This window comes from Nematolebias whitei, chromosome 15 (genome assembly GCF_014905685.2).
Source record: "Nematolebias whitei isolate Nwh7 chromosome 15, NemWhi1, whole genome shotgun sequence".
Taxonomy (NCBI): domain Eukaryota; kingdom Metazoa; phylum Chordata; class Actinopteri; order Cyprinodontiformes; family Rivulidae; genus Nematolebias; species Nematolebias whitei.
The window spans coordinates 45477475-45499223 of record NC_056512.1 but is presented as its reverse complement, the minus strand read 5'-3'; the positions used below and the strand labels follow the sequence as shown (position 1 = coordinate 45499223).

Here is a 21749-nt window from a genome sequence, read left to right as displayed (position 1 = left end):
CCACCAAAGGTGAAGGTGGCAGACAATATGCATTCTGTTAAGAATTACTAGGTTTTTAATATTGCAGCTGTTGCAGAAATAAATAAAAAAATACTGCTGAGGATTTAATTCGTCTCACTGAGCCACAACAACAAAAATCCTTCTGCTCAGGCTTCTTCAGGGTAAAACAGTCACCTGCTTTTAATCTTTAACAATATTCCCATCCAGCAGCTAATATTGTTTCATCGACTCAACTTCAACTCCGAGGCTAACGATAATCAAATCTGCTTTCTTTTCCCGTTCCCAGAAGCTTAGAATCGTTCCCATTAATGTCGGAGCTAAAGTTCATAAAAGTCTTTCTGAGTTAACTCCAGTTTGCCTGCGAGTCCAGTAAATAAATAAAAGCCACTTCTGTGCCTTATGAGAGATCACAGAGGGATTTTTTGTTCCGTGTGGGAAGATGCAAGGAACTCGGTGCAGTGAAAGGCAAGATTTGTTCTCAAGAGGTTCAGGGGGGGGGGGGGGGGGGCTGTTTGGAAGAACATCCATGTTTCTGAGAAATGTTTAGCCTAATATTTTAATTTAACCACAGCAATAAAACTCACCCGCACACCATTTAATACCAGGAAGTTAAACTTGTGCTGGTTAGCACTGGTTGGAGAGACGGTGCAGGTTGTGTGCCGTCTGCACACCAAATTAATGAGTGTTTTTAAGGTTGCTCAGAGAACTGGAAGGAAGGGGGTGGTGATCGTGAGCAGACGGTGTTTGGCTTCTACGCAGCAGAACACAGCTGGATAATGTGACCTCTTGGCCCTGTTCTGGCTACGGTGAAAGGTCATTTCTGAGCTCAAGGAAGAAAAAAACTTCTACGTATTTTTGTTTTTTGTAAAACCAGCAAGTGAGTCGTTTTTACCTTGGTGGTTTCAAATATCAGATCCCGATCCCCAGCCGTGATCCTGAAGGTGTTGCTGTCGGACACGCCGTACGAGCAGATCTGACCATAAGGGAACGACTCCAGCGCCTCGGATTCTCCCTGCTTGTACAGAGACACGGACGTAGCAGCCACGCCCAACCACAGCTTCTGTGAAAAGTTCCCTGTTGAGCTCTGCAGGCAAAAAGAGGCGTCAAATGCTAGAGAAGGCCAAGAGACCAATACTAAAGCATGAGAACACAAAACTCACAATGTAAAAGTCCACTTCGTAAAGAGTGCATCCAAAGCCCGACCACTGGCGTACAATTGTGAGGTAGGCAGCCATACTGTCCATGCGGCTATAACCAGCTAGATCTCTCCACCGCTCCAAGATGGATGCCATGACAGCTGCCGATTCCTCCTTCAGCCGACTTCGTAGTCGCTTGTCGTGCTCCACCTTCTGTTTGTGTACTGCTGCAGCCGTGTGACTCCACAGGGTCCCAGACAGGAGGCCGGTGGGGAAGCGCTGCGTCGCGGGACAGCCCTGAGCCGCCACCTGACAAGGTGGCACGGCCTGCGGGGCCGGAAGAGACAAAAGAACTCGGGTTTCAAGCATGTGACCAGGGAACAGCTCGTCCAGAGGTGGACAGGGTGACAGAGTGCTGAAGTCGCCCATCAGTGCCTGAAGCCTCAGGGCAGCTAGAGCCTGCAGGTCCTCCTCGCAGGCCGGCAGCTGACCACGCACCACCATCTCATGGCACTGCGGCAGAATGTCAAAAAGATGAAAAATTAAGAAGGTAATGTTTGTCATAATAACCTCAGGCCTGCTATCAATCATTTCTGCTCCACCCTGTTTTATTCCGTCTCATAAATCTTTTATGAGTCTTCAGGAAAAGTGTTTTTAATGAAGCCAGTCCTGGCTGCCTTTTGGCCCTGCTGCGCTGCAGCCAACATCTGAGTCAAACTTTTATTTTAACGGTGCATTCTATTGCAGTTACAGCATGCTAGATTACTGACTGCGATGGTAGAACTCACGAAGCCTTCCAGTGAAACAGATTCACATTATCAACACTTCCATCAGTCATTTAGATGAGATTATAACGACAGAGACCAAGGTCCACTGAAGATCTGGATTACATGTTACCTGCTCAAAGAGGAATAAATACTCGATGCTGTCCACTGAGATGCCGTCAGCGTCCAACAGGCAGTAGAGCTTGAAACACAGTTTCCACTGGGATTTAGACTCCGACTCTTTGGTGGTGAAGCTGCAAAAGGGAATGAGGGCAGTTAAGATGTTGTCTCCACAATCAGGAGTATTGTTGTTTAGTAATCTAACAGCTAATGTTCATTTTATTATGCAATATTTTGATGACGCAGAAAGACAAAGGTTCCTTAAAGAAACACGTATCGCTCGTTGTCTTTAATGCCAGATATCCTAACTAAGATTTTGTTGAAACTTTATGGAGTTGCAGCAGTTTTGGTCAAACTTCGAAAACAACATTATTCAGTTTTATGATCAAATAGGTGATGAGGATTACAGTAGTCCCTCGTTTATCACGGGGGATCCGTACCCTGAAGCCCTGCGTTAAGTGAAAAACTGCGGAGTAGGGACAGTAGTTTACTTACTTCCCACTCTTGCAATATTCTAAACAATGTTTCTAAACTAAACGCTCTAAAAGAAACAGAATGTCATGATTTCTGCTCCCTGCTTCAGCTGCACTCAGCCACCTGCAAGCGCACTTGGCCACGCCCACTTCTCTGCTCTGCATGAAGAACAGCTGATCAGCTGCAGGAGGAAGCTTATCCTGCAGTGTGGGCTGCACAGAGGTGCAGCAGGTGCTGAATCATTTAAAATAATTCATTTTAAATAAAAACGTCATGCCAAATGTGCAGCTCATCCATCAATCAGCCAGTTGTGTGTCATGTCCACTCTTATTTTGAAAAACCATGATAAAGCGAGTCTGCGAACAACGAATCGCGAAGTAGCGAGGGACTACTGTACTCTCAGCTACAACTACATGAAAATTTAACACAATATCTGTATAACTGACTGAGTTATATTCATGTATGTATTGGCTAGTGTTGATTAGCTGAGGCAGCCATCTTGAACTGGATCAACTCCAAAAGTTAATCAGTTGTAATTATATATCCAATGAAAATATCCTGAAAGTTTCATTAAAATACATCCAGTGATTCATGAGATATTTGGCTAACAGACACGTAGGATTGACGCCCAAAAGTTGATGCTAAAGGTTTAAGCGAAACTCTTGGGCAATAAGCAGCATGATTTCTGTGAACTCAACCAAGTTAAGAGTTATTTTGGAGTTTTTTTAATTAATAAAAGTCAAATAAATATGCGTGCTGTCACAGCGTGGAGGCTTCACACCGTCCGCTCTTTCATAGAAACAATTGTTGTTTTTAAGGACCTGGTGAGGATGTCTGCGATCAGAGCGCTCCCTGGGACCGGCTGCTCCCACAGTACATTCTGTTCATACAGTGCAAACGTGTTTCTGCTGTCCCGAAGGCCCAGCTTCTCCTGCATCCTTCGGACCACCTGATGAGGGGAAGTAAAAAAACATTTAGACTTCACGAGGCAAAACAAGAGCGCCACATATTCTGTTATCACAGTAGTCCCTCAATACTTCGCGGTTCGACTTTCGCAAATTCACTATTTCATGAGTTTTCAACGTAAGATTGTGCACATTGTTTCCCGGTGGCCTGGCCACTCAGTGATTGCCGAGGGGCCCCCTCCTTTCTCTTTCCAAGTCTTACCTCAGAAAGAGAAAGGAGGGGCCCGGGGTGGGGTCCGTCTTTCCCTGTCGCTGCTGTGGGAGCTTCAGCGAGGCGGATACCAGAGTGAGCAGTATGGATTGTTTATTAAAAATAATCAAGCACGACCTGAACCGAGCCTTAACCCGAACCCGAAATGACCCGGTGGCCAGTCCGCCCCCGGGCACTAATTGGCTCAGTAACCGTAGCATCCGTCTGTCTGCTCTCTTTTGCTGTTCACTTTTACAGCATTTAGAGAGTTTACAACATTGTTGAGAACATTGCAAGAGTGTGGGAAGTGTTTTTAAAGCCTTAATATATAAATAAATACTAAAATCCATCCCTACTTCATGGATTTTTATCTATATCGCAAGTGTGTCTGGAAAGAAACCCCAACGATAACTGAGGGACTACTGTATTGTCAGGGGATTTTTAAATGTCACTTAAGACTAGAAGATGTACCGTATTTTCCGCCATACACGTCACATCGTCCTATAAGTTGCATCAGTCCAAATATGTCTAATAAAGTGGGAAAAATAAATAAATATGTCACTTTGCCGTATGCGTTGCATCTATTATGCGTCACCGATGACGCGTCGCGTTTGTTACACGTCACCGCTGACAACCCGGAAACGTGGGCTGAACCCGAAAACGTGGGCCGGTGTTGTGGCAAAAATCAATTGACTGCCAAATGGCGGACGCGGGAGTGTGCACGGAAGGACTTTAACAAAAATTTTACAAGATTAACACTTAAAAACAATTATTTGTTTGCTCGAAATTGTAGCAAAGGTGTGTCTCAGTTGAACTTTTACTTAATAAATGCACTTTGACAGTCCAATCAGCTGCGTTTCTCCGGGGCAGTGCAGCGAAATGAAGCTGATTTGAGCGTTGCTCCAGGCACAAAGGTGGCAGTCTATGACAAGCAAATTATGTAATTAATAGCCACTTTTACCTATTACATGACACAATGGCATGCCATACTACCCAAGTGCCATCTAGCGGCTGAAAATGGTAGTGTTCAATATTTTCAATGTCAGAATGAATGACAACTGTCATCTCCGCCAAAACTTGGTTTATAAATATGGAAAACATCCATAAATAAGTTGCTTCAGTGTATAAGTCGCAGGGCATGTGAATTATACAAAAAATGTGACTTTTAGGTAAAAAAAAAAAAAAAAAACCCCGATAGTTTAAAACAAGAGCACGTGGGAGAATGTGAAAAGCTTGAGAAAATTAAAGCTTTAAGGAGAATAGAGATAAATGCTCCCAAACCTCATTGGCAGTGGTGTGTGAGTTGATGTAGAGCTGGCAGGATCCGGAGCCTGGGTAGTGAACCCTGCACAGCATCTCTTGTCGATTCATCAGCATCTGGATCTCCTCCCAGGACGGCACACGCTCCCGACATTTTGTCTTCTCCAAAGCCTCGCTGATGAACGATGCGTAGTTATCCATTTCAGACTCGGGACTTTGGCTCTGGATTCTGCAGGAAGCAGGGACAGTTTGAGTGTTTCCACCTGTGCAAGTATTAAGTGTGCAAATTTAACAAAAACTTCAAAATGTAAATGAAGAGAATTTGTTCACGCTCGTGATTATTACTGTGACTCATAATCTGCAGAGTGTCTGTGAAGTTACGATTGTGGACTCTTTGTTCGTGTGTGTGCTGGATATGTTAACCATTAGCTGGTCGGGACTTCAAAGAAACAGACGCTCCCGAATCATTTAAAGAAAAGAACAATGTTAAATACATAAATAAAAAGTTTGACTTGTGTATGAAACAGGAAGAGGCGTTTCCGCTCCTGTGAACCAGAGCGACCTGGACAACCAGACATCATCTCGGTGGAGAGTCTAGGAGTGGTGGAAGGTGTGTGTGTGCGCGTGTGTGCACGTGTGTGTGCGTGGCAGACAACACACTCCAACTGGAGCCAGGAGTCTGACTAATCGTAACAGTTAAAGGTGTAAAACACAGAGTGACAGTCTGTGTAAACAACAAAAGACTTTTTTATGAAAATGCTGATGACGGTTGAAAATGACTTCAGAAGCTGAAACTGAAGCTAAAATTGGCAGAAACACCTTAAATTAGGGAAACTGTGCCAAAAAGTGTAAAATTTGCAAGACAATGGCTAAAAGCTAAATGAGCTAGACAAAAGCTAAACACCAAAAAAATAGCACAACTGCAGCTACAAGCTAAAATAGCACAACTTCAGCTAAAAGCTAAAGATATTAAAACAGCAGCTTAAAGCTAAAACTACTAAAATTATGGCTAATAGTAAAATTTTATAAAAAGTGAATATGATCAAGTTCTAAGCAAAATCGTGTGAAAAAAGCTATAAATGCTAAAATAAGCAAAACCATAACTAAAAGCTATAACAAATTAGCAAGATGGTAGCTAAAAGCTAAAATGAAGCCTAAAAAAAGAGCAACTATTCTGAAGTAAATCAAAAAGGGAACAATGTTTTAAAGCAGTTTCATTGTATTTATTGTATTCAGTGTATGTAATGTATCCATGCTGCTGATCCTTGACTCATCTGTGCTGCTGATTATTATCCATGCTGCTGATCTCTTGCCTTTAAACTGCTGTATTCATTCTCACTACAGACTCATGTTCGGGCTGCTGTTTAATACACCGTATTGTTTTACATTATTAATTTTAGCGTATATCTTAGGTCCTTGTATACTGTTTCTTTTTATACTTTATATTTTTGCTATTGTTGGATGTAACTGGGACCTTGAGTACATAATTTTGTTCCACCTCATGTACCACATGTGATGCGAATGACAAAGAGCCATGAACCTTGTATTTCTATTTGAACATATTTGCAAGTAAAGCTAAATAATTCACAAACTATAAAAGTTATGAATACTAAAAGTCAAAGTGCATTATTCCCAGTGGAGCCAAACATTTTGACACTCCCAGTTAAAATGGTACGGAGTATGCAGAAGTAGTTTGATGGCAACAAACAAACGGAGGAAAGTGTAAAGAAGAAAAGAGTGCGACTGCTGACTCGGCACGCTCATTTACTTCAGTGTGCTGCTATCTCTCAAGTAAATGGCCATCGAGTGGGATTTGTCCTGCTGAAACATAATCAGGAATGTTCCACAGAGTCTCTGTGATCCTCTCCTCTCCCTGCTGTTTCCTGCTTTCTTGCCCTCCCTCTCCCTCCTTTCGCTCTGCTTTCTTTCTTCTGGCCCGTTCTCTCTGACAGCAGACATTCCCTGGGGGTTTCTCAGGGCACCGGAGGGGAGTGAAAGGAGGAGTGCTTTTGGACCCGCTGCCAGGCTCCAGTCCTCGCTCTGCCCAGCTGCAGCCTCAGCGCCGATCCTCTGAGAGAGGGAGTGCGTGAGAGCGACAGCAAGACGTATCAAAACACTGAGCCAGCCAGTTCCACAGTGTTATTATGAATTACCATTGCATGCAACTGTTCCATTAGCTAGAGGCCAATTCCCAGTGCAGGAATATAGATAGAAAACCGTAGCGGTTTGATGGCATGGTGTAAGAAAGTCTAGAGCAGGACATCAGCACTGCTAACAACTTAGATTAGTCTGCTTGACAGAGGGGCTAATTCAGACCTGCAAATCCAGCCCACAAACTCTGGATCTGTCTGGGGGAGCATGCTAACAATGTGAAGGCATATCTTGCTACTATATCTAAACTGGTGGTTAGGAAAACTGGCGCCTGCTTTTTGTCCGAAGTCTAGACTCCTCTCGTGCCCTGCAACTTACACACCATTACAGGTTCACCTTCACCTCCCAGCTAAACCTGTTCTCAGCTGCAGACTCCTCCCTGTCACCAACAACTGACTCCAGGTCTGATGGCATGTCGACTCACACCCATGTTAAATCACTACTAAGTTCAAACTAAAATGTTAAGACCACAACATATTATTGACAACTGCAGTTTTGTTTTTACTTCAGCAAAGTGAACACAAGTAGGCATGTCATGGTGTTTTCCATCTGTTCTTCACAAGTTAGGTTTCCTCTAAAGGATGAGTCAGAGACAAAAATACATTTTCCCGTTTTCCCCTTTTTATTTGAAGGCCTGGCATTTTTGTTCATGGAATACATATTACCCACCGCCTACCATGCCACAGTTTTAGACCAAGACCATATGTTGAAAAATAACAGTTGTAGCCATTTTGGTCAAGCCTTGAAAACAACAACACAGTAGTCCCTCGCTACTTCGCTGTTCGTTTATCGCAGACTCACTCTATCGCGGTTTTTCAAAAAAATATTGGACGCGACACACAACTGGCTGATTGATGGATGAGCCGCACGATCGGTATGGATTTTTTATTTAAACTAGTTTAAATTATTTAGCACCTCCTGCACCTTTGTGCAGCCCATACTGCAGGGTAAACTTCCTGCTGCAGCTGATCAGCTGTTCTCCATGCAGAGCGGAGAAGTGGGCGTGGCCAAGAGCGCTTGCAGGTGGCTGAGAGCAGCGGAGGCAGAGCGCTGAAATCAAGACATGCTGTCTCTTTTCTTGGAGCGTTTAGAAACATTGTTTAGAATATTGCAAGCGTGTGGGAAGGGTTTAAAACACCTATATGTATATATATATATATATATATATATATATATATATATATATATACATATATGTGTGTGTGTGTGTATGTATGTATATATACTAAAATAAACTACTACTTACTACTTGTACTACTAATCCTACATCACGGTTTTCCACTTATTGCGGGGCTTCAGGGTACGGATCCTCCGCGATAAACGAGGGACTACTGTACTTGCAATCTCGGTCAACGTTGTATCTCATAAGACCTGTTAGTCCTTGGGAGTGCGTGTCCTAAATGACAGAATTTCAGCGCAGTATCTGTAAAATTCACAGAGTTACAGGCCTTTTGTGTTGATTTAAGTTGATAAGCTGTGGCAGCCATCTTGAATCAGGTCGACTCCAAAAGTTAATCAGTCGTAGAGTTGCACAGATCTACAACTGTACAATTTGTAGAGGTGCATCCAGAATAATCATGAACTAGTTTGCTATCAAAGAGGGTAGACTCCAACAGTAAATGTTAAGGTTTTGAGAGAAGATGTGCATTGTGTTGCCCTCAAACTATGAACTGGGGCTAACTCGCACCTACTACCAAACCAAACTAGTAAACCAGACTAATAGTAATTGTTGTGCTTATATCGCTTTGAGGACTTACAGTCTAAAACAAATTGATGGTCTGAATTCAGAAGTAGCTCTGCTTGAGCTATAATTATCTTGTCATTGGAGATAAATAGATACAGCACAACCGTTTTGTGGGTTCCTCTCACCTTTTGAGGTGGAATCGCAGGTATTTGAGCACATTTGGCCCTGGCAGAAAGGAGCAGCTCATACAGGTGAGAAGCTGCCAGTAACGAAGATGTGCAGCAGTGTACGGGGAAGGTGTGTAGCTGGTCTGCTTCACCAGCTGACAGTAGACCTCGTCGCGTAGGGACCGCAGGTCCAGGCAGGTCTGCAGCACGCCCTGGATGATGGGAACTGGCTCCAGCGCCGACTCCAGCTGCTGCAAGCAGTTAAAGAGCTTCACGGCCTCTTCGCGCACCGAATCGTAGCCTTTCCCATTGTGGTCTGGAAAATCGAGTACAACAGTTACACTTTGATTATGTTAGAATAGAATGTCTTTGTCAAGTCCTAAAAAAATATTTATTACCCATTGCCAAGGGAATAAAATGGACAATTACACTAAACAAAAATATAAATGCAACACTTGTTTTTGCTCTTATTTCTCAGGAGCTGAACTCTAATCTCTAAGACTTTTTCTATGGACATAATGGGTCTTTTTAGGCCAGTATGTCTTTGCCCTTCATTGTTTTCATGTGTCTATCAAATTGCCCCATGAACTAACGTACAAATTTAAATAAGATGATCTTTGTCTATATTTCTGAAACGAATGGCAATGGGGGATATGCTAGATCTGTATTACTTTATTACATTTGAACCATCATTTTAGAGGCTGTGATCATGTATACCAAACAAGTATAAAGTACTTACATGTGTGCTCCAGACTGCCATAAGGGAAAGGCAGCAGAGGAGCATACAGGGGGCTCTGGGTGTACTTGAGGATAGGGTTGTGCTGGTAAATATGTTCCACTACTTCAGGATTAAACTTATTCTCCTGTGAACACAAGTAAAGACACAAACTGTCACGATTACACCAACAAACATGAATTTGTTTCCATCCAGTGTTTCTGAGCTCAGCCTGAGGGTAAAGTCTCGGTTTGTGATTGTGTGCGTTTGTTTCGGCTGACGGAGGTCAGTTTGACCAGGGTCACAATTCAGCTCTGGCAACTTTCAAAGCAACAGGAAGGTCAAGTGATGACCCAGCAAAGCACACTTGCACGAATGACATGCAATACTTTATCCGCTGGTGTCAATGAGTTTACTGTGCGTGCGTTTCTGTCTTTCACAGCCTGTGTGGATTGATGCCTTCTAGCGCTACAGATGGCTTCCATGCTACTGCCCTCAAGCACCTGTTGCTCATTAGTAACGTTGCGCTCGCTCTGGCTCTCTCCTGACTCTGCAACTCCTCCAATCCCACTGCCCCCTCCATCCCGCTGCAAGACACGGCAGCTTTTCCCCATCCTTAATGTGGAAAAGTTCGCATTCTTCTGTTTAAACTTTGGCTAAATAACTTTAAATAATTTATTTTAAATAAAAATCCCATGCCGATGGTGCGGGTCATCCATCGATCCTATCTTGTTTTGAAAACCGCGATAGAGCGAGTCCGCCATAAACGAACCACGAAGTAGCGAGGGACTGCTGTAGTCTAAAAAATCAAAGTGCTTCATGTGAATGCAACTTTATAAACTTTTTGATGACAGCTGATTTACTGCTGTAAGGTTACTATAGCTGCAGCAGTACTTTTGTTGTAGCTCGGGAGGTTTCCAGCAGGAATATTGAAGTTTTCCTGCTGGAATGCAAAACTGGAGGTGTAGCGGTTTGTAAAACAGCACTCAGGTGAGTCAGTTTGACATTTTGTACCTTCCTAAAACAGGTCGTCACCTTCAGTCATGGCCTCATTTGGATTAGCCATTAGCTCATTGACCCAGTCAGAATTAAACTTGTTTTTTTCCTAATTCAGCTTTTCAAAGGGATAATTAAATAGTCTTTCCACACAACTTAATTTCAATATAAATCTGAACTATCACTTGAACACGGGCTTCAGCGGTGGCAGGATGTGCCACCATGCATGTTTCTTCTTTCTCTTCTGTTGGGAACAGCTAAGTTATTTAGTTGCTGACACAAAGTTATAATTTGACTGCACAATTGTTTTGGAAAAAGACTGTCACTTATTAATGGTCTGAAAAAAGAAGGTAATTCTTTCACCAGCAGTTGCAGGAAAACACCTAAAACATCTCCCGTAAGGACAAGTAGTTTTCCACATAACAACTAAACAACATGGCTTCTTTTGATACAGCACGTACACAATTCAGTCTGATTAAAACTAAAAGATATGAAAACATTTGTTTGTGGGCTCAACCGTTTGTGCTTTGACCTTAGTGGCTACAGCTGGCTTCTCTTTCACTCACAGCATCCGTGCCGTCCTTACCGTTTGTACCTGGAGCATGAGGTTATAAAGATAATCCTGGCCGTGGTGACACGCCTCTGATTTGTACAGCAGCAGCTCTGTTCTCGTAAAGGTTGTTGTTTGAGAGACTAAGAAGTTTTCAGATGGAAAACTCCAAGACGTGAATGAAGAGCACTTTAAAAGCAGGCCCCGTTTATTCCTTAAAAAATATATATAAACTTGGCCCCTTCTGGCAAAGCAGACGGCAGTAGATGAAGGCAAGTAGATTAAGCACTTTCTCTGAGATTAGAGCCTCTCGTTGAGAGATTACTGAGACAGGAGGCCAAGCAAAGGGCTGCTTATCTGGTCCTAATGCTTCTTGCCAGCCCTCGTCCACCTCTTCAGCCAAAAACGGCCCCTTTTTTCACCCCAGGGGTGAACTGAAGCAAGATCGCTCCTCCGTCTGCCCAATGAGATTTCAGCACTCTGTTCTCTCCTGTTCTAAAAATACCACTCTCGGTTAGAAAACATCCTTTCTGCCCATGGGAACTTCAGCTCCAAAGTCCCCAGATCCATTTTCTGAGCATTAAATAAGTGGAAATAACTTTTCCTTAAAACTGCCACCCTCCCTGTTTTTACATTCTGTCCCAGTGTGGTGACATAAAATGAGCTCATTCAATGGAGGATAAACTTTGGACTCCCAGCCCAGTGTGGTCGTGTGGTTTCCATGGTAACAGTGGGGTGAATAATGCGCAGTTTGTGTTATCGCGGGTAGTTCGGCGGCAGCCATGAGTATGTGTGCTTTTTGTGCGTCTCACCTCGATGTCGCGAATCAATAGCTGCGTTGGCGTTTCCACGGGGGATTTGGTATCGATGATTTTCTGGACGGCGCAAGCCCAGTGCACGGCTTCGTTGAAGTGCTTGGTGTACAGCCTGTAGCAGTGTTTCCGCCCATAAACCGTGATGCTCCAGTAACCTGAAAAAAGAAAGTGTCACTTTTCACAATGTGCCTGATCTTTCAGGGCATTTTAGGTAAATGGGTAAGAGAGCCGTACGGGGCGCTTTGCATGTCGACCTCAATTCCCTCTCCCCCGACTTCCTCTCTCAGTTTCACTTTGGATCAAAGGTCAAGATCACACAAAAACCTCATGCCACACCAAACAAGAGCAGTTATTCTGAGGTGTCTCATCGTGGAATAAAGCTGAAAGAAAGGCATGCTTCCTCTATGCACAGAGGAAGTACTGGATATGCCCCAGGCAGCCCGGCTTGATCTGCAGCTGCACGGTTGGTATCAGACGTTCCTGCTACGTGACTTGGCAGCACACCGTTTGTTGTTTAGTCCTCAGTGAGGCATAAATCCAAAATTATGACTTGCTTAATATAACTCAAGCTAAACGAGTTTTAATGATTATTCTCATGCTGGTATTGTCATTTCTCCTTTTTATCATTTGGCGTCCTTCGATTACCACTGCTGTAAAGGGACAACAATGTCCCTAATTCAACTCATTTTAGGGAACTAGTATTTGTTGGTAATGACCAGAAAACGCATAGAGGAAGTAAAGATTTACTACAACTCGCTTCTGACAGATTTCTCAGTAAGGGAGCATAAATCCACCTCGTAGCGAAACAGTCGATGAAACTTGTGACAAAGCTTCTGCTGAAAGCAAACTTCTGCCAGAAACCCCCCATGTATACTGGTTTTGTAAGACCTCTTCGCTCACAGAATCATTTTTGGGATTTTTACTAGTTTGATTAAGTCGATGTGGAATAATTCTACCCCACTAATGAATGGGCAGACACACTTTTGAGGGCAACAAGTTTTTAAAAAAGTAAAAAATATAAAGCTAACACTTTCCCACTGGAATCTTTAACTCTTTTGAATCATTTACTAAAAAAATGAAGGTATGTAACTCAGAAGAGAGCTAGCCCACCCATAAGACACGATTTTGGACACAACTGGAACTTCCCAAACGTACTCAGAACTGTTGCACACATTGGAGGGCAAAGTGGACCAGAGGATATCGAAACTTCCAGGAATAATACCTTGGGGATTTTCTGTTAAACCGGTGGGGTAGTCTACATTTTTGTAGTGGATATACCACGGTTAGTTTGACATTGGACGTTGGACACCGTTGAAGCCACGGAGCACGAATGTCCAACGTAAAACTAACTTTACCACAGTCGGTCCGAATACTGTGCTTAGAAACCCAAGTACACTGGTTAGTACTATGTAATTGTCAATTTATTTTGATTTGTAAGCATATTGAACATTTCAAAATTTCTCTGATGGTTATACACTGCCTGACCAAAAAAAAAACAGTCGACACCAAATAAAAAGGTCACACTTATATTTGGTTGGAGCGCCTTTAGCTTTGATCACATCCTTCTCTGTGTCATTGTTTCAATAAACTTCTTCAATGTCACAAGATCTATTTCATCCAGTGTTGCATTAAATGTTTCACCAAGATCTTTCATTGATGACGAGACACTGGTCATGATGGTGCATCACTTCTCCTGCCTCTCTTCTGACCCTGATGCACCATCACTCTGGAGCAGGGTCAACCTGGACTCATCAGACCACGTGACCTTCTTCTCTTTAAGTGATCACTGATCACCATCATTCAGGATTTATTTCCGGCCACATTTCTTCCTGGAAGACGATGGGTCCCCACTGTCCTTCCAGTTTTTAATAATGCGTTGGACAGTTCTTAACCCAGTTTTAGTTTCTTCAATCTCCTGAGATGTTTCCTCTGCTTGATGCCAATGATTTGACCCTTCTCAAACAGACGGACATCTTCTCCACACCATGAGTCTTTCATCATGTTGTTGAAGAAATGAGAAGCAACTCATTGCACCAGTTGGAGTTAAACAACTTGTTGCAGCTGAAGCATAATCGCCCGTGCAGTGATGATCCAACAGGAGGCTCGGACCTGTTTCAGTAGTTAAATCCAGGTGGAGACTTGTTTTTTTGGCCAGGCAGAGTATTTCAATAAATGAACATCAAACTTTGTACAACCGTTGGCTTTGTATCCAAACATGTTATAGAATTTATAAAACAGTATCAAAGCAAAACACGTTCAAGTATCAAGCTGTAAGTACAGAAATCTTAATTATACAATAATTCACTGGATAAGCGAATGTAATGAACAAGCGCTGCATACCAGTAGATTGTTACAGAAGCGTTTAACTGCCCTTTAACGTATCAATGACACGTGCCTAATGATAGGTCATGTATCATAGGACACGTTTAAGTACTTATACTGAAATACTTAAGCTTTTCTAGTGGGTATACTCCATATACCCGCGTATCGCATCAACTGCACCACTGTGTTAAACATTAAAGAGATTAAAACAAGTCTGGCTGAGTTTTTACATAAATAACCAAGAATGTGTCCATGATTGCGTCCGTTATAATTTAGCAGAATATCTACAATTGTTTATTTCATTTTTTGCTCACCTGTCTCCTTGAATGTCTGCTTGTCTGGCCAAATGACAGAGCAAAGGCTGGTGAGAACCAGTGTTCCCAGTCTGCGAGCTCCTCTCTCTGGTCCGCTGTAGTAGTCAAGAGAATCCTGGCTCAGCACAAACCAGTACCGTCGGTGCCTTAGCCAGCCTCCTCGCACCTCCCGCAGCAGCCAGCCTTTCAATAAGAGACACCAACATCACCGGACAAGTCAGCTTCAAAACCCCTCACGGCAGTGGAGCAACAAGAACTACTTCATCGAATGGAAACTCATCATAAAATGTATTTTATAAGCTCAGGGATTTCATTTTTATACATGTTGATATGTGCATTTTACATGATTGGTTTGCACAAAATTAGGCATTTACCTTGAAATAATTATGCAGTAGGAGAGTAATCATGGAGCTACTTAACCAAAGCTGCCATGCCTCGTCTTTAATGAGGAAAAACCTCAAGGCGTGCAATTCTTTGCAAAGTTTGTTGAAGTTTCAATGTGCGACTGCCCTGTTGGGGTAAATGCTAGGGGGATAAAAATACAGCAAGCTAATAGCACAGGCATTAAGTGCTGCATGCTGCCAAAGTTAATTACCACTTTTGAGGTTAACTGAGTGAGTAAAGTGTGTGTGTGTGTTGGGGGGCAGAGTTATTGCAGTCCGACAGACAAACAGCAGCCATTGTGGCTGTAGGGGGCTCCACGATGCAATACTGTTGTGCTCTAAAGTTCTGAGGGTTTAGGGACACCGCAGATCCACTGTTCCCAAACTTCCCCCTCCATGTTAGATATTTCTATCATCACCTGCGGCCAGAAGCAAAGGCAAATGCTATTGTTCTATGCCTGTGTGTGTATACATGTGCGTTTCTATGTCTTCAGCATTAGCAAAATATCTCATGAACTATTACATTTTCATAAAGTAATCATTAGATATACATCTGCAACACATTTTTCCACTGAAGTTGACCACCACAGCAAAAAAAAACTTAATCAAACCCCCAAATTGTTATACCTCAGTCAATTGTACAGATATTTACCATGTCTACTTTTGATTTGGTCAGAGTTAAGAGTTAAGAGTCGTCCTGTACACACTTTCTGAGTGCAAGATTTCACAACACCGCTTGAATTTCTGCATAACATCATTGTCTAGTAGGTTTAACCCAAAGGGCTATAACTCCACTCCCTCTCAACATCGGATGATTTCAAATTAAAACTCTGGCATGGACAACTGGGTTCAATATGCTCGTCTTGAAGGAACGCTCGGACTTTTATTCCTAGTAAGTTAATCTTAGAGCACAGAAACTAGGTTGACAGAGTTTCTGTCCAAATGCGGTCTAAAGACAAACAGAAAAAAGTAGGGATGCACGATAGTATCGGCATGGTATCGGTATCGGCCGATATTCGCGATAAAGTTAAATATCGGACATCGGCCATTCCATCAAAATAACTCACAGATATAAAAAGCTTCTGTTTTAAGTTAAAATTTTAATTTAAGAAACTGTCAAGTATATCTATTAATGCACTACAACTTATGCACTTTTCTCTTGTCACTTGTGAACAAGTTGAGTTTAGATTTGGGAAATGTGCACTGTTCGAGTGTTGTCATCGTGTTAGAGAGTAAATGTCATGAATAAATTTGACATTTAACAAAATCCAAGTTGAAGTGTTGCATCATTTTCAGCCCCCTTTTTGTAGTATTTTAATTCCACAGCAGAGAAACTTATGTAGTCTCTGCAAGTAGATCTAGGGGAAAAAATATCGGTATTGATATCGGTTATCGGCCAAATAAGTTCTAACCCATTGGGATATTGGCCAAAAATCCAATATCGTGTATCCCTAACAAAAAGTTGTGGTGGTAGTTGGGGTGGTGGCCAGAGTTTATTACACAACAAGCTGATGGTGAGGGTGAAAAGATTAGCTAAAGGCCACCTGGAGCAGGTCCTGATTTTAGACTGGCAGGGTGACTTTATGTAGCTTGTGCACGGCGCTTGTGCACGCCTGCTTTGGGAGTCGCTTTAAAGGAACAATTAGAAAAAAACACACCTTCAGCTTCCAACACTGAAAACTGTAATGACGCCACAGCAGCATCACAACTTCCTCTGCGGTTAGCAAGCTGCATGCCACCTGTAAGCCGAGCCCTCATTTCACCAGCATCTTTCTTCCTCCTGCTCTCACTCTCTTCCGTTTTGCTTTCATCTGCCCAACTCCTCCTCCAGCCCTTCGTTTTAACCTTACCCCAGTGTGGTTTTCCCAGGCAGTACAAAGATCCCACTGCTTTGCTGTTGCTCAAAATAAAAATAAAGAGAAAAAGAAGAGGGTGAAGGTTAGGCCTCTCAGCTTTAACCTGCCAGTGCAATGCAGCCCAAAGTAAAAGCGCAGGAAGGACTTTGCACCACATAAGATGGGATTTACTTTAAAAGTTGATGTGAAAGGGATTAATAAAAAATGTGAGTTAAGTGGGGCTGAGCTTGCTGACAGACTGGATGTGGGACAGTTTCAGACAAGTTGTCTGGGTGAGACAACTGAAAGAAGGGCATGTCTGCCACCCTGACGCCTCAGCCACAGGCGGACGACGTCCCACAGATGCTGCTCGTTTTCACGTCTTTAAGCAGCGCGATAAGAAACAGCAAAGAAGAGTCCCAAAGACGAGAAAAGTCCAAAGACCCCCTGTGTACTCCTCTCATGATGTTCCATCTGGATCCCATCTCTGTAGCCTGCTAATGTTTCCCCTGGGGGCCACGACTCGCCCTTAATTTGTTTCATTTGTGACCTTTGACCCCTCAGTGCCCTGCCCCCTCAAACATGGACTGAGCAAACAATCTGTGTATTTTTTACTGCAATCCTCCTGCAATTCTTTCGAAAGCTCAGCTTTTCTTCCATGTACATCATGTTGCACAATGTTCAAATAAACGATAACCATCAGAGGTGAAGAACATTTTACTCTAAAGATCAGTTAAAGTCGCAAAAATCACGAAAGATTAGTAGCACTGGTGTTTTGGTAGTTCATTAAAACTCAAAAAGGACTTTTCTAAAATAGAATCAAAACATCAAGGAAACACTTTTGTAATTCTGTAGAAGTTAAAGTGAAGAACTGGGTGGAGGTCTGAAGTTTTAAAACAATTTTTGCAAAAGTATCCGGTGACTTCAGCGACTGTTACAAATCCTAATGTGGTCAACCGGCTGTTAAAGCTGTCTTTGTAATTTAATGATGAAAATGTAAAAAAAAAAAAAAACATGCCACTTTAAAAAAATGGGTAAATTGTTTTTTTTTTTTCTAAATTAACCCTGAACTTTAAATTTGTATACATTAAACTCAGACAACCTTTCCTCCTTTAGGCTCCGACATACCCAGACAGCTCCACTGTCGTTTATTGGAGCATGCAAAACTGTGCTTCATGTGAGGAGTAATTTTAACTGTAAATCAACAAAAGGTATGTCAATAAACCAATGTCAACATCACTTTCTGTCACCACGTTATGGCTTTTACAATTTATCCTCACATCATCGGTCTATATCTGCAATGGCAGTGGCCTATTTTAGACACTGAGGCAATATTCAGCCACATGGCCTCAGGAAGTCTTGAAAAAAACACAGTGACTGGGGGAAAGCCCTAACAGAGGCTTTCTTTAAAACACGTTCTTGTGCAGCAAATGGAGAAAAATAAGAGGGATTATCTAACACCATCAGGTGTGCTGCAGTCGGGGTGCCTGTAAGAGTGGTCTACTGAAGAATGGTTGGGCGATGCAAAAGCTACAATTTGAAAAAGGACAGCGAGCATGAAAAATAGCTCCTCAGGTTTGTAGAAAAACCTTGTGACAAACGGAGAGTGGGCACAGGAGTAGGGCTAGCCAGGGAGGCATGGCAACTGCAGTCAGAATTAGGCAATGGGACTGTCGCCGCTCCAAACAGGACAGAGCGAATCCAAGCGATGGCATTTTACTGCTCCGTTTCAGCCGGACAAAAAAGGAGAATGAAAACAGATTTGCCCAAAAATATCCCATGAGATCATTCCTAAAAAATATGCAAGACAAGGTTTCTAATGGCAGTAGCTGTGCACCGCATGTGGTCAAAGAGGGGTTAGCTGCAGGGCAGCAGCCCAGAATGGAGCTGCAACAGGAGACGGTTTGGATGATGAATTAAATACAACATTTAATCACGTGACAAGCACAAAGTAGCACAGCAAAGTACTGGAAAACTATCTAGGGCTGCAACTTACCAGAATTTACACTAATTCATTCTACTTGCATCGTTATACGCTACCATGTTGTTTACTACCGGTATATTGCTTTTGGACCTTATAAATAAATTTCTTTTCACTTTTGGTACTTTATTTTGTACCTTTAATGTATGCTCCAGTATTTCTTGGTTGTTGTTTTTTTTAGCGAGTCAGATCGGTTCTTCTCATCCTGAACATTTCAGTGCATTAACAACAAAGTCCATGCGCAATAATCCAGATATACAATCCAACAATTTTCAGTCCGGTCATCTGGACAGTTTCTTTGTTTTCAGTGCATTGTTGATCTTGTGTTGACCATAAACTAAACTTCAGATTATTGAATGGTCAGTCATCAAGAGGTTATTTATTCACATAATATTACAGTCTTGTCTCAGTATGTATGTACATATACATGAACTGTTTGTTATTGTAACTGTTGAACATTTTCTGTCTCTAATTAATTTATTATGATAGCAATGGTTATGACTTATCTGATTGTTGCAGTTGAATGCATTGCTTTAAGGCCGTGGTTCCCAACACTGGTCCTTGAGGAACACCATCCTCATATTTTAATAGTTTCCCTGCTCCAACACACCTGAGTCGTGACTTAAATACATCATCAATTTCTACAGAAGCCTGTTAGTCGCCCATTGATACAAATACAACATGTCAAAGCAGGGAAACAACTAAAACGTACAGGATGGTGTTCCTCAAGGACCAGGGTTGGGAACCCCTGCTTTAAGGAAGATTGGAGTGATAGTTGTGCGGCACATTGTGTTTTGTTGTGCGTCAGACTCACCTTTCACTAAAAGTTCAGGTTCTTCCTCTATTCCCATCTCATTCTCTTCATTGATCAGCTTTTTCATCTTGACAGGTGACTGTGAGACAGTGTGCCTGTGCAGAACAGCAGAAAGAAAATGTAAATAACCCCGCTCCGCTCTCGGCTCAGACCTCCTCCCCACCTCAGCTACTGTAATTGGCTCAGAGACACACTGTTGGCCGTGACTCCCATCCCATGTGACTTGTTGCCAACTACAAGCCTTTCAGACACTCTTTAAGTGGGGGTCGCACAGGGGAGGACTGGAAGGAGTGCCACAAATATCTTCCCTCTCGCCTTTTCCCTCTTTCCCTCCCTAGCAGCACGCAAGCCTGCTGACAAACAGTGATAGACACTGAGCCACCGTGGACAGCTCGACTATCTTTTATCACGTTGGCTGGCGAGGCGAAAAGGCGACTGGAAATAAACGTGACAAGGAGACGCCGGTCTGACTCCCAGCCAGGCAGTCAGTGGTCAGTGGAAGGCAAAAGGTTCAAAAGGTCACAGTCCTGGATAGTTAAAACCATAAACATCTGTAAATCTGATGAACGGCTATTCCTTCTTAAAACTCTGTGTCCAATCATAAAGTTGTGAATGCAACTATTTTCAGTGACTCTTCAGCGTCAGTCTGGCAACGCTGAGGTCAAATTCATATTATCTCAAGCCAAGACTCATTTCCAGTCCGTTAGACTTTCTTATAGATTCGATTTCTGCTCATTTATTTATCCAATAGCTCATTTATTTTCTTTGTTTCCTGGGTTTAAAATGTGAAGTATAAGACAAACACCCCCCTCTTTCCTTCCTCTCCTCCTCCTCTTCCTCTGAACATCCTCCTGGGACCACGGCTGAGGAAACGCACCTCCCAAGGTTATTGGCCTCTAGTAACCTGTGCTTTTGTCAGCTGATTCACGTCAGCATCGATCTGATAATTCCAGGAGGTTCCTCCTCACGGAAGCTGGCAATCAATAAGTCTCAGTATAACCTTATCAGCTTTGACTCGGCTTACATGACTGCAGAATCAGTGTCTTTTCTTTCTGTGAAGTCTGAGGTGATAATGTCTATAATTCACTTTACACGGCTGAACCTCTGTGCAGACGTTTCAGTAACGTGCATTTGCAGAACGGACTCTGCTGCACTGTCGTCTTTTTGTTCAACTTATATTCAGGCAACAAAACAATATATTGGGACAGTTTTTCCTCTGTGGGCATTTAATTTGGAACAACAATTCACCAGAAAGGAAAACCGAGAAACACCGAGTCGTGCTGTGTATTTAGGTCTGGTTGCGTGATACAGTAGGGAATTGATTCTACATATAGAAATACTTAAATACATAAAAATAAACAGAAATATGAGGACATCTTTTATTTTGGGTTGTTTATAACCCCTGCTACATATTTGAAACACTCAGACAGGCACCCTGCAAGGGATGTGACTGTAGAAACACGAAGACGGAGGACCAGGCGTTGTAATGCCAATGTTCTTGTCCTACTGATGCAATTTGAAAACCTCAATTTATTATACACTACCAAACTAAAAAGCTAAAAGAAAAAGTCTCTGGAGATGTAAAAACTAAGCCAAGAACCTGAAAGTTTCTCAAGTGGATATTTAAAGTAGAAGCTAAGGCAAGTCAAACCTCCTGGACTCCAACAGATAAGTCTGAAGTAGGAATAAACATGTTTACAACTTGTTACAACAATTTTGGTTTTAAGACCAAAAATGGGGAAAACCCTTTTTACACAGCTCCCATGTTTCAATTTTACTGAGGCTTAAAAATGTATATCTTATTACCGCCCAGGCTGCTCTGAGTCAGGTTCTTGGTCTAGTCCATCCTTTACATGTGAATGCCAAGTCCAAAAAACATGAACGCAAAAGCCAAACATTAAATTCAAGGCTTTAAAAGATGGCTGCATTCATCTTTTGGATGCAGCGTATGATTACAAGCCCACGTCTGAACTTCAAGTTAGCTTGTGCAAATCAAAACCAGAATCGGACTGTAAAAATATTAACTTTTAACAGTTAATTTAGAGAACTGTGCACAGGGTCGTCTATCTTGGAAAACCATCAGATCAAAACTTGGCTCTTGTTTACAGATTTT

The 21749-nt window shown here is 42.5% G+C and overlaps 1 protein-coding gene across 1 annotated transcript in view; it reads right to left on the bottom strand.

Annotated features, from left to right (window-relative positions):
- Positions 1–1103: 1103 nt before the first annotated feature.
- Positions 1104–21749, bottom strand: part of plekhh3 (pleckstrin homology, MyTH4 and FERM domain containing H3) — a 32852-nt gene continuing 12206 nt past the window's right edge. Inside the window, exons 3-11 of the mRNA XM_037688625.1 lie at positions 19637–19731; positions 14624–14806; positions 11985–12142; positions 9651–9774; positions 8930–9227; positions 4931–5138; positions 3316–3443; positions 2034–2154; positions 1104–1649 (exon numbers count right to left, since the gene is read on the bottom strand). Of these exons, the coding sequence (XP_037544553.1) occupies positions 1104–1649; positions 2034–2154; positions 3316–3443; positions 4931–5138; positions 8930–9227; positions 9651–9774; positions 11985–12142; positions 14624–14806; positions 19637–19731 (1861 nt within the window). The remainder of the gene's footprint in view (positions 1650–2033; positions 2155–3315; positions 3444–4930; positions 5139–8929; positions 9228–9650; positions 9775–11984; positions 12143–14623; positions 14807–19636; positions 19732–21749) is intronic.